Raw genomic sequence first — 13,147 nt, forward strand, 5'->3', positions numbered from 1 at the left:
TTATTCTGGGCATCAATTTCCTTATCTGTAAAACGGGATAATCATATGTTCTAGGGTTGTTGTAAGGATTAAATGACTTAAGTGCTTGGCATATAGTGAGCACTCACTAAATGTTAGCTGTTATCATTCTATTATTTCCTACCCTTAAGTCTCAGAGGATAGGAAATTGTCTACAAGTACATCTTCCTGGTCCAAGTTAGCCATGCTTCCTTTAGTCTCACTAAGTCCTTATGCTGTCATCTAGGTCATCACCCGCACCCATTCACCTCCGAAGACACAAGGACACACAACAGAGGTCAGCAGAGCGGCCTCAGACACAGAAAAAAGTTTAATTCTGTTGCGGCGGAGGGTCCTGGCTCCAGTAGGGAGGAGGACTTAGTTTTGGATTTCGTTCATGTGGGAATTTATTTGGGGAAAGAAGAAGAATAGGGTAGAGTCTGGTCCTTCCAGTGGGACCTGCCCGGGAGAATGTATAGTGGGGGAGAGGTAATCAGGAGAGACAGGGAGACTGGCAAAATATGGGAGGGCAGAAGAGACGACAGGACAGAGAAAAGAGAGATGTATAGGGAAGGACAGAGACATAAGAGAAGACAGAGAGTGGGACAGAGACAAAACAGGGGAACAGAGAAAAGGGGACCCCAAGCCAGATCTGATGGGGCCAGGGAGGTGAATGGGTGGGGGCTTTGGAGGCCGCCGCGGGACAGAATAGGATCTAGTCCAGCCAGATAAAAGAAATGGGCCCCTCGCCCCTACCCCGGGTCCCGGGCGGGGGGAGGGGGCTCGTGTCTCAGTGCTGCAATGTCGGGGGCCCTGCCCCTCCCCGCGCTTCGCTGTGTAAGGCACCGGCTCCAGCGAGGTCCGCGAGCGCGCGGGGGGAGGGGCAGGAGAGGCGACGTGTCCTCGTGGGAGGAGAGCCACGCCGCCTGCTTCCTAACTCCCCAGGACATGGGGGGACGTGGCCTCAAGCCTTAGCCTGAGGCAGGGACGCCCCCTTCCCAGAGGAGAAGGGCTTGTCGCCCCTCCAGTCAGAGGTCTTGGTGCTGTGCTTTCTCCCCCAAATCCTGCCCAGGCGTCCGGGCGCCTGTTTGTCCGCGGCACCCAGGCATCCTGGCACCTGCCCACCGCTCACACGGTACTCTCCAACATCCACTCGGTGCTGGTAAAGGCCAGGCGTGCCCTGGCGGAGCCCAGCCCCAGGTCTCCATCCTCCCCGGCCGCGCCCCCTCCGGCCACGTCCAGGTGCGGTGTGGACCGGTGGCGCTTTGTCCGCCGGGCGCGGCGCGGGTAACTGTGGCTCTGGAAGAGCGCCCCATAGTCCCCGTCGAATGAATAGCGCTGCTGAGGCCTTGGCCGGGCGGGGGCCCCACCAGGAACCAGAGCTAGAGTCGGGGGCGCCGAAGCTGGCGGCCCCAGGGCCCCGGAACGGCTCCTGCGAGGACCCACCGCAGACCGAGACTCCTCCCCGGAGGTTTCCTCCGATGGCAGCAGACACAGCGAGGTGGCTGAGCCGCCCAGGGAGCGTCCAAGGACCGCCTCCGAGTCTTCATAAGTCGTCTCTATTGCCATGGCCTTAGCTTCGACGGCCACCGCCGCAGCAGCAGCTGGGGACGCCACTTCGCTTAGTGCCTCATAGCGATCTTGGGGCTGCGGGGGCGGGGCCTGCGGCGCACCGGCGCCATTAGTCTGAGAGCACACGTGGCTGACCCGTGGGAGCGACCTAGAGGTGCCCTTGACACGGCGGCCATCTCCGTCCCCGTAGACCTTGTAGCGGATCATGAGCAGAACAATGAAGACGAGGACCGAGGCGACGATGACTCCCCCGATGGCAATGATCATGGTTCCACCCAAGAAGTGGGCCCGCAGTGGGCGGCAGGGCGCGGGATCCGCAGCCGTGGTAAACTGCACACAGCCCACCACTCGCATGGCTGGCAGCGCTGTCGCCCCATCATCGTAGACTGCCAGCACGCACAGGTCATAGGCGCGGCCCGCTGCCAGATCGTTCACCAGGAAGGTCTGGCTGGTGGAAGGGATCATCCTGTGGGAGGGGGCAGGATCAGCATGGGATTAGCTCCACTCTAAACCAAGCCGTTTCACTTGCATTCTCCACCCGTGGGACCAGTGAAAACCAAACCATGAGTCTGTACCAGGATCCCACCTTCTATGGGACTATAGCAGCCATTCAAGCAACAAATTTCCAACCTCTCAGGACCACTGCTACTGGCATTGCCCTTCATCTGAATGCCCTGCCCTCAGACCCAACCCCTAGCTGATCGTCTAGTAGGACAATATCTGTCATTCATGTTCCTTTATCCACAGATCCTAATCCCTGCATGAGAGGAGTGCTATAGCTTTCATGCCCTACCCTGAAGGGTCACACTCCCTAGCAGTGTCTCACCATATTAGGGCAACAACTGTCATTCAACTACCTATAACTGTCTCTTATCTACCTATTTCCATCCTTTAAAGGGCAGTATTACTACAGGCCACTGCCCCTACCATCATGCCCCTCCCTTACTCAGGTTTACACTGAGGTCAGTTCACACCCCATGTCTTACTCCTAGTGAGGCAATGAAGCTCTTCTAGTTCCTCTTTTCTACATATCCTCTTTCAGGGAAGCCATGGTACAGGCCTCTCCCTTTATCTGCATGTCCCATCTTTGGGTAAATACATCTCTTAGCTGCATCTATGTTCTGAGACAATTTCCAAGCCCCTCAACTATATATTCCTGTGCCACACCCCACAGTGGCCCAGGGGGGATGGTTCCCCTGCTTTGTCTAGGGCCCTGTCCACTCTTTGCATGTGCTGAAACGGCTCTGTGTGCACCTTGCCCTATACTGACTGCCACAGATACCAAATCATACCCCCAGATAAGTCTCATCTATAATTGGGTCCAATGTAGCCAAGCAAGCATGCCCCCTTCTTGCTCTAGACCCCTGCCTTCAAATGAGAGTCAGGGCAGAAAAGTTGTTAAGCAGACAAGTCTGAGAGCCACACTTGCCTGGGTCTGAGTCTCTCTTCTGCCACTTGCTAGCTGTGACCTTAGACAAGTTTCTTAACCTCTCTGTGCCTCATTTCCCCCATATAGGGATATAAAGAATTAGCACATCATAGAAATGATGTGGAATATGAGTGAGTTAACATACCTAAAGCCTGACTCTCAATAATTCCATCATAATTCGCTTACATCCCACCATATATCGGCCCGTAACCCTTGCTATGGCTCACACCCTACTGCCAGTTGCACCCTTCTGCAGCTATGAGACTCTGCCACTAGGCCTTGTCCCTTCCACTGAGCACACCTTTTCCACGCTGTGGACCATGTCCAGCCCTGGCTAACTTGGGACTGCAAAATCCACATGGATTTGTGTGTCCAGCACTCAACCTCAAAAGCTCTCCTCTCCTTACTGGGTTACCAGAAACAAGAACCACCTCTTCATCTGCATGGGACCATGAAGCAGGAGCTCCACCTCCTCTGAGAGACCATGCCCCCACCTCCGTAAGCCTCTTAACTCAGAAGCTTCACCTTCCCTCCCGCCAGGCCACCTTCTGACCCTGAAGCCCACCTCCGTTGTCCCACTTCCTGCAGGTTCACCACCACCAAGAGCCACCCTCCAACCAAAAGACTCCAAGTGAGGGCCCTATACCCTCAAAAAGACCCATCCACTTCTCCAACTCTCCCCTTCCCTGCCATTTAACACAGTGGTCCCCAACCTTTTTTGGGCCATGGACCGGTTTAATGTCAGAAAATATTTTCATAGACCGGCCTTTAGGGCGAGACGGATAAATGTATCACGTGATACATCAAGAGTGAGTCTTATACGGATGTAACAGAGGGAATCTGGTCATTTTTTAAAAATAAAACATTGTTCAGACTTAAATGTAAATAAAACGGAAATAATGTAAGTTATTTATTCTTTCTCTGCAGACCGGTACCAAATGGCCCACGGACCGGTACTGGTCTGTGGCCTGGGGGTTGAGGACCACTGATTTAACATACCACTCCCCTTGTGCCTCCTAACTTTGGGTGCCAGGCTGTAAGTCTTCCTTTTCTTCCCATCATCCCTCTCAGAAAGACTTGGACTCCTCTTGCTCCTTTCCCTAAAAAGACAGTTGCTAGGGCTCCCCCTTTTTCAAGGACAGAGGCTGGCTCCTTAAGAAAGCTTGAGCTCGTGTGTCTCTAATAGGCTGTAAGACCCAACCAAGCAAGCAGCAGAGCAGGCTTCTGGCTGGATGTCACCTCCGCCCATGGCAGCAGTGAGAATATTAACCCCCGAAGCTCCATAGCATAGGTGTCTACAATAGGGGACAGAGGACTGGAACTGTGGCCCTCAGGTGCAGGGAAGAGCCCCCAGGTCTGTTGCCCAGCTATGGACAGAAAATATCAACATCAGAATACATACAGGGCCTGGGGGTCTGCAAACCTCCCTGTACCCCACCATGTACTGCCTTAGGTTAAAGAGAAAGGGAAGAAACAGAAAAGTGGGAAGTCACAAACCAAGAGTTATTTAAAGAAATATGTATATTATCCATCTCCACTAATTCCTGCTTGACAAACAGTAGGTGTTCGATAAATACGTATTCAACATAAAACTGTTGGAAAGATCAAATGAGGTAGCATCCTTGAAACTGCCTGACAATGGTTTTTGTTTTGTTCATGTGTTTGCCCTAACGCTTGTAAAACTGGGCCAGTGTCTGATCTATCTCAGTGGGCCCAGGGCCCAGCATGGAATCTGGCATGCAGTAGGCATCTACTCAGTGTTTGGTAACCAGATTTTAAAAGAGAAGGAAATGAGGATGACAGAGACAAAGAAAAAGAGAGGCATTTATTCATTCAGCCAACAATGGGAAAGCACCTACTGTGTACCAGGAGTATGGCCAAGAGAACCCTGGGAAAGGTGAAGATGGAGGCCAAGAGGCAGCCTTTTTGGTATAGTCTGAGCAAAAATGGCTTTACACCCTCTGGCATTCCCAAGTGAAGTTAAACACAGGATTAAGCTTTCAGCAGGTGCTCTACAGTGTACATGAGGAAGACAGAGCCAGAAAGAAGGAGAGCTGTTTACAAAGCCAACAACCACTTATCAAGTGCCCACCGTGTGCCAGGCCTATGGCTGAGAGCCATATTTAAAAAGCTACCAAGATGAAGGACACTGCAAGGCCAAGACAGTAATTCAGCATGTACTAGCTGCCTCCTTACTCTGGGCCAGGAGCTTACTGAGAACAGGGACTGGTCTTTTGGTCTCTCTGTGTACGGAGTTCCTTGATCAGGGGCTAGCACAGAGCAGGGGCTCAGTGTCTAACGAGGGCAGGAGGGAAAGAAGGGACAGAGACAGATGTGAAAGAGAATGAAATGATGGGAGAAAGTAACTCTTAACATCTGTCCACCCCCAGGGCAATGGCTTCTAACCCAGTGGATAACGAAAATAACTTATATTTATATACTTTGGTTTTCTGTTCTATAATGTACCCAATGTATTGATATAGTAGCACTGGTATATAAGTTATGAATATCAACATAATTGTTAAATATATGTGTATGTGTATTTCATGCTCCAAATGTTTAACTCAAGGTACACAATCAAACACCTTTGGCTAGTATGTAAACTATGGGATGTAGCCTGACTGGGCAGTGGTGCAGTGGATAGAGCGTCGGACTGGGATGTGGAGGACTCAGGTCCGAGACTCCGAGGTCACCAGCTTGAGTGCAGGCTCATCTGGTTTGAGCAAAGCTTACCAGCTTGGACTCAAGGTCGCTGGCTTGAGCAAGGGGTTACTCGGTCTGCTGAAGGCCCATGGTCAAGGCACATATGAGAAAGCAATCAATGAATAACTAAAGTGTCGCAACGAAAAACTGATGATTGATGCTTCTCATCTCTTTCCGTTCCTGCCTGTCCCTATCTATCCATCTCTCTGACTCTTTCTCTGTCTCTGTAAAAAAAAAAAAAAACACCATAAACTATGGGATGTAAACTATGAGCCTCACAGAAGTGAGGATCATGCTGGGCACATTCACAGTTATAACTCCAGTGCCCAGTCTGGCTCATATGGGTACTCAACAAAGATTTCCAAAGCGCATGAAAAACAGTGAGACAAACAGAGATATAAGGAGACAGGACAACTCTGCATGGTCACCTGGAACCCTAGCTGAACAAAAAGGCCAAGGAAGTGGACAGAAGGGAGGGAAGGCCCCTGGGGTGGGAGGAGGTCCTGGGACTGAAGCACCCACCTGTAGACGAGGGAGTCATCAGCAGAGCTGTTGTACTGGACTTGGTACATGCGGATGCCCGGCACCGGCCTCTGTGCTGGCCAGCGGATGAGCACCGAGTTGGAGGTGAGCTCCGCTGCCACCAGCCGGCGCTCAGCAGCAGATTCATTGGCACCAGGTCGGCTGGGTGTGGCGATGTCAGAGGAGCCAGGCTCAGTGAGAGGCGGGGGGGCAGCCGGTGGGGGTGCCATCAGAGGCAGAGGCACCACACACACCTCCACAGGTGCCGTGGCTTCCCCAGCAGCATTGGAGGCGATGCAAGTGAAGATGCCACTGTCCCGCAAGGTAGTGATGGTTACATCCAGTGTCCCATCTCCCCGAACCTGGGTTCGGCTAGAGTTCCCCAGCAACCGTCCATCAGGTGCCACCCAATGAACCACGGGCTCGGGATCACCCACTGCGCGGCACCGCAGGCTGACCGCCTGGCCCTCCACCACCAGGGCCCGGCCCCCAGCCTGCCGTGTGATCAGTGGAGGTTCGCACAGGAACTCCTCTTCAGGGATGGACCAGAAGTAGCGGTCAGTGAGGTGCTCAGGGGTGGCACACGTCTCCAGGTCATCCTCTCTGGTCAGCCGCCGCAGCCAGAGCAGCTCGCAGTTGCAATGCAAAGGGTTACCGCCAAAGCTGACCGTGAGTGGCGTGGGCGGCTTTGGCCCGGGGCCTTGTGACCTCAGGAAGAGCCCATCAGGGGGTAGTTTGTGGAGGCGATTGGAGGTCATGTCCAGGCGAACCAGTTTGTGAAGCTGCACGAAGGTACCTTCGGCAATGTGGTCGATGAGATTGTGGTCCAGTGTAAGGGTGTTCAGATTCACCATCTGGCCTACAGCCTCCCAGGGCAGAGCCTCGAGGTTGTTGTAGGACAGATCCAGGTCCTCCACTGTGGACAAGAAGGCGTCGAAGGCTGCTGATTCCACCCGGCGGATCTGGTTGTTGCCGAGGATCAGGTGGCGGAGGTTGCCCAAGCCGCGGAGCTGGTCACCACGCACTTCGGCCAGGCGGTTGCTGTCGAGGTGCAGGGCCCGCAGGGCGCGGAGGTCTGCAAAGGCACCGGCTGCTACTTGGCCGATGGTGTTACGGGAGAGGGTGAGGTGCACCAGGCTGGTCATGTTGGCGAAGTCTCGGCGGCGGATGGCGGCGATGAAGTTGTCTGTGAGCCGCAGCTCCACCACACGCCGGTCGATGGCTGGTGGCACAAAAAGTAAGCCGGTCTTGGCGCATAGCATGGTCAGTGTCGGCGCCACGTTCTGGCAGATGCAGCGGCCAGGGCAGGGCTGGCTGTGAGATGCCCCCGCCCAGAGTAGCAGCAGAAAGGACAGGGCAGCAGGCGGTGGCGAGAGCAGCACCGAGAAGGGGCCGGGAGCCATGGTGCAGTGGCAAGGCGGGAGGAGTGGGCAGTAAGACCTGAAGGAGAAGAAGATGCGTTACCCAGGCATAGAGTTTGCTTGTCAGCCTGGCCACCCTAGGATGTTCTGCTAAAGGTCAGACCCAGATCCCTCCCTTCCTAACAACCAGGTTCTATAGGCCCTCCCTTCCTAACAACCAGGTTCTATAGGGCAGTGACAGCGCTGATCATCAGCTGGCATGCACTTGTTAATAGACAATAATATCTCAATGGTGGTTGGTAAATTACCACTGAGTGTCCTATCCCCACCTCTGCCCCTCCTTTAGGGGCTCCCAGACCTCTCAAAATCTCCCAACCAGAGGGGTGACATGTGGCTCTGTCTGGACTTTCTATTACCCACTGAACATTTTGAAAAATCACTGCTAACTAGGGTTTAAGTTCACATACTTCAAATTCCAGCTCTGACACTTACTATCTGTGTGACCTCGGGCAAGTGTCTGAACCTCTCTGAATCTCGGTTTCTTCATCTGTAAAGTGGAGATAAAAAAAACAGGCCTTATCTCTGTGAGGGTTAAATGGATTAATGAGCATGATGAACTACTTAGAACAGTTCTTGGCATGTTCAACACATGTTGGTAATATTATTATTATGATCATCGAGTGCCCATTCTGTGCCAAACAGTATATACTTTTATTCAAAGCAAATGCTTTGAAATCAGACAGACTCAGGTTCAAGTCATGGTTCCCCCACTTGCTAGCTCTGTAATGCCAAACCAACGATTTCCCTTAACTAGGCCATACTTTCCATGTTTTGTAAATGGGATGAAGTGGCTAAGAAAACCACATCAGTCTCCCTGTACAGCCTTGGGAAGTCCTTCTCAGAACCTGTTTTCATCCTGGGCTCCTCTGAGCTCCCAAGCAGGGGGCAGACTTCTGTGCTCAAATCAGTGGGCACACACAAGGCCCCATACATGCCTACACACTCACACACATACATACACTTACTCACACACTCATGCTATGCCTCTGCTCCAGGCAAAACCTTCCGGCAGGGATTCCCCCTGTGGAGGCTGCAGCCCACGACATGCCAGCTCCCATCACAACACGGGCTGGGGAGGGTGAAGAGGAAAGGATGGGAAGGGGGTGCCCCTGAAACTGCTTTCCCCCCACCCTGCACCCAGTCCCTGTCGGTCCACCTCCCAGCAATCTGTAGTTCAGGGCTGTGACCTGATGTGGCCCTGATCCTTCAGCCCATGGGAAGAGATACTGTAGACACGGAAAGGAGGGATCAAGAGAGTCAGAGAGAGAGGTGAAGAGACAGCAAGAGACAAGGGGGAGGGAGAGATGGACTGGCAGAAACAGACAGATTGAAAGAGAGAGAAAGAGAGGGAGAGAAGAGAAAGAATTTGAAAGAAAAAGTGAAAAGACAGGGAGCAAAAGACAGAAAAACTGAGTGGAGAAGACACAGAAAATAGAGACTAAGACATAAAGATAGAGAAATGAGAGAGGGAGAGACAGGAAGAAAGAATAAGAGTATTACAGAGAGAGACAAAGACAGATGAAGAAAGAGACAGAGACTGAGGGAGACAGTGCCTGGGCTGAAGAGAAGAGGCAGAGTCAGGGTGTCCCACCAACTCTGAGGCCCCCTGTACTTTGTCCTGTACTCCCTCTGGGAACTGTACTGGACAGAAAGCCCTGGCCTGGAAGTCAGAACTCCTGAGTTAGGAGGTCCCACTCAACACATGCCTGGCTATGGGGTCTCTGGGGCTCAGAACCCCAATCTATGATACAGAAGTACAAAGCTTTGCTTCCCACGGTTGGGGTGGGACTCAAGTTGAAGGAATAATAATAGCAATGAAAACAGCGAACATTTATTGAGAGTGCAGCATTGCAGAACTGGATCTGAACTCGACTGCCTGGTTCACACCCCCATTCCCTGTTGCATGACTCTAATCAAGTGGCTTCCCTTTTTTGTGCCTTAGTGTGCTCTTCTGTAAAATGGGGACAATAAGAGTAACTACCTCATCTGGTTGTAAGGATTAAATGAGATAATGCACTGCAACATAATTAGGATAGTTCCTGACAGAATAAACACTACATAAATATCAGCTGCTATTATTATTTTCCCCCCTCTGGCTCTCTCTCAGCCACCAGCAGGCTGGACTACCAGATCTTCCATATATACACACACACAAAATGGTAAACCACATTCATGCCCCTTTTCAAATGCAGGAGTCAATTCATGTCATGAAACTCTTGCAACCTTTATTGATATCTTGACAAAACCCCTCTTTCCTGACCACCTTATTCATCCCAAGAAAGGATGCCTCCAGGCCTGAGAACCCTACCTGCCATCCATGCCCTGGCTCTACCATGAGCCCTTACCCAAACATGATGCTCCTGACCTTATCACCACACTGCCCCCAGCTTAAGGGACACCTGGGCCTCAGGACACTACCATAGACTGCACTGAAATTCTCAGAGGCAGGCCTCCAGGCCTCCAGTAGGCTCAGAACAAGACCAACCACTCTGCATCTCTGTCCTTAGCTTGGGACCCTACTCACCTCTCTTCAGGGAATCAGGGCCTGGGCCAGTACCTGCAAAGGAACAAAACGACCCTATTAGCATCCTCTGGCTCCTCTCTGGAGACCTGCCTTGGAGACCATTTCAGCCAAGGAAGTCCTTTGTGTGATCACACTCTCGGCTCTCCTGCTGCAGGATCTGCATAATCTCAGATACACCCAGAAAGTCATCTCTGAAAACCAAGGAGTCTTGGCCTCAGGGATGCTCACTTCCAAAATCCAAGAGTCCAGATTTTAACCCTTTGTCCTCTGGGGTCTCATGAGGCCAGTGACACCACCTCCCTCCTCCCTTAAGACCCTAGAATCTGGGACCCCACTCTTTTTCTCCCTTAGACTCTAGCCTGAGTCTCAGTTCCTTCCAATCTCAAGATCCAAGAACTGGGCCCCATCCCCCTTCTCCTTCAGATCTAGGATTCTAGGCTCCCAGTCTCCTTCTTTCAGAGTTCATAACCCAGTCCCCCAACTTCAAAGACCTAAACAGTACCAGGAGCTGGGGAAGGATCAGAGATTCCCATGCTGACCATCACTTCATTGTCACACCAACATGTGTGGACATACCAAAATACATGGGCCTACAACCCAAGTCCCTACACCTGGATTTCCATGGACACACCAGCATGGTCTCTGTGCCCCCTGCCCTCCACTGGCTCTTGACCTGGAATTCAGGTACATTTGTGTCTGTGAACCCCAGGCTAGATCCCAACATACCACAGGGCATGTCAGATGGGCCCCAATTTTACTAAACCCAGAAGCTAGATCAGCTTTGTGTCAGGGACACAGGCATATGTGTGCATACAATCCTGTACATATATGTTTGAACACACACAACCTGTCTCCTGAGAGACCAACACTAATGCATAAATTGACTCCCAATACAGACACATACACTCAAGGCTGACACACCTGCACATAAACATACATGTACAATATTGACTTTTCCTTGCACATTCACAAATGCAGATGCACACACACAACAAAAATCCCAAGTACCTACCCTTGCAGACAACCAGGTACATGCACCTATAATAGCTATACCTTGCACACTCACCAACACACAGGGACACACACTTACACAATTAAAGGTACATAGGTACATGCTATTAAATATCCAAACACACTCTAACTTCACATATCCCCATAATGCACAGTAACAAAGGTAATATATTCCTATACCAACAAATGCATATCACACACTAGCTGATACATACCACACACACATGCACAGAACCACAAGCATACACAGACAGACACTTACAAGGCTGATACACACTCAAACAAGCACACAGGCACAAAAAGATGCACTGTTGCACACACTTAAGAATGTCAACTCATAACAGACACATGCTCACATAACAGCCCTAAAGAGATTTACACACTTACAAATGCACATAAAATATTGAAACACAGTGACACAGTCAACAAATAGGCACAGATTCACATTCATGGACACACATACATGGACATATCTCTCCCAGCTCTGAAGCACCCTTGCCCCACCTACTTTGCAGGCCAAAGAAATTCTAACATCCCTCCTTCTCACCATGCCTCCTCCAGCAAAGCACAAGCCAGAGGTCAGAGTTCAGCAGGTTGAATCTCAGAGGATTGGGGGAGCTGAGTCCTAGAGCACCAGTCCAAAGCGACCCTCCCATCAGTAACCCAAAGGTCCCCAAGCATGGCCATCTGGACGCAGGCAACTCTAGCCCCATCTATGGGGAGATCTGGCCAGCGTGGGGACCAGGGTGGGGTGGGTGGGAAGAGCCGGGTCTACGTGCCTCCCATCGGGCCCATCTGTCCATCCCTGGGCCTCTCATCCCTCCATCTGTCCACCTACCGACCGCCCATCCCCCCCCCCCAGCTACCGGGAAAGGGAAGACATGGCCGTCTCCCCCAAGGACTGCTGAAGACCCCCCCACACCCAGTTGATATGACTGAGGGAGCGACAAACCCCTCCCCCAAACCCACACAGAGGCCTGAACCCAGAAGGCGCTGAGCTCCAGCCCCCGGCCCCGGAACCTGACGTGGACGCACAGACACACACCCTCGGAGACATGCAAACACCCCCCCAACACACACACACACACGCACACACGCGCGCACACACACACACGGACACGGGCACCAGAGCGGGCACACCCGGCTACACAGACCCTCCGATGGACATCCAGCCCGTACACAAACACCTAACGCAGCTAGCCCAGCGCACACACTGGCTGGGGGAAGGGAGAACCCACACCTGGGCATACAACCCACGCACACACACACCTGCATACAGCCCCTCCGATGGGCGCGCGACAGCCCCCCAGACACACAGCCGCAGGGGCAACCAGTCCGGGACACACACACACGGGCACGGCCTGTCCCAACACCTCGGCTCGACACCCAGCACACACCCGGATGGCCACACAAGCAGGCGCCGCACACGCCGGCGCCGGGCACACACAGGGCCGCGCGAGCGCACGCCAGGCCCGCCGCAGCGCCGCGGACACACTCGCTTGCGTGCTCACACCCGCCTTCACACCGGCGCCCCCGCCCGTCCGCCTCCCGAGCCGCTGCGGGCCGCACTCACCCAGCCCGGGGGGGGCCCGGGGCCCGGCCCCGCCGCCGCCGCCGCCGCCTCGCTCCGCGCCATGGTGGGGGGAGGGCCAGGGGAGGGGGCGCGGTGCCGCGGGGCCGCCTCTCTCCCGCCCTCCCTCCCGAGCCGTCGGCGAGCTCCGCCCTCCACACCACCGGTCGCCGGAGCCCCGCCACCACCAACGCCACAAGGGGGGAAAGGGCGCCGACCAGAGGGGGCGGGCGGGGCGGCCGTCCGCCCCAGGCCCCCGCCCCGGTTCGGGGCCGCCGCAGACCCCTCTCTACTGCGGAGCCGCCGGCCCGCCCCTTATCTATCCCCAGCCCCACCTCCAACCCCGCCGGCCTCCCGGGAGACCCCCAGACCACGCCCCGACTGTCTTGGGACCCCGG

At 53.5% G+C, this 13,147-nt stretch overlaps 1 protein-coding gene across 5 annotated transcripts; it reads right to left on the bottom strand.

Moving 5' to 3' along the window:
* Positions 1-197: 197 nt before the first annotated feature.
* On the bottom strand, positions 198-12,877 carry LRFN1 (leucine rich repeat and fibronectin type III domain containing 1). Of its 5 annotated transcripts, none has more exons than XM_066349259.1 (5): positions 12,753-12,877; positions 10,169-10,201; positions 8,077-8,131; positions 6,224-7,663; positions 198-2,035 (listed from the first exon to the last, which is right to left on the bottom strand). In XM_066349259.1, the coding sequence occupies exons 4-5, from the start codon at positions 7,624-7,626 to the stop codon at positions 1,126-1,128; spliced, it is 2,313 nt and encodes a 770-aa protein (XP_066205356.1). In that variant the 5' UTR covers positions 7,627-7,663; positions 8,077-8,131; positions 10,169-10,201; positions 12,753-12,877; the 3' UTR covers positions 198-1,125. The 5 variants fall into 5 exon arrangements, with proteins under 5 accessions (XP_066205356.1, XP_066205357.1, XP_066205358.1 ...); XM_066349260.1 differs by lacking the exon at positions 12,753-12,877 and adding an exon at positions 12,577-12,696; XM_066349261.1 differs by lacking the exon at positions 12,753-12,877 and adding an exon at positions 12,449-12,503.
* Positions 12,878-13,147: the final 270 nt, after the last annotated feature.

Source organism: Saccopteryx leptura, chromosome 9, assembly GCF_036850995.1.
Source record: "Saccopteryx leptura isolate mSacLep1 chromosome 9, mSacLep1_pri_phased_curated, whole genome shotgun sequence".
NCBI lineage: Eukaryota > Metazoa > Chordata > Mammalia > Chiroptera > Emballonuridae > Saccopteryx > Saccopteryx leptura.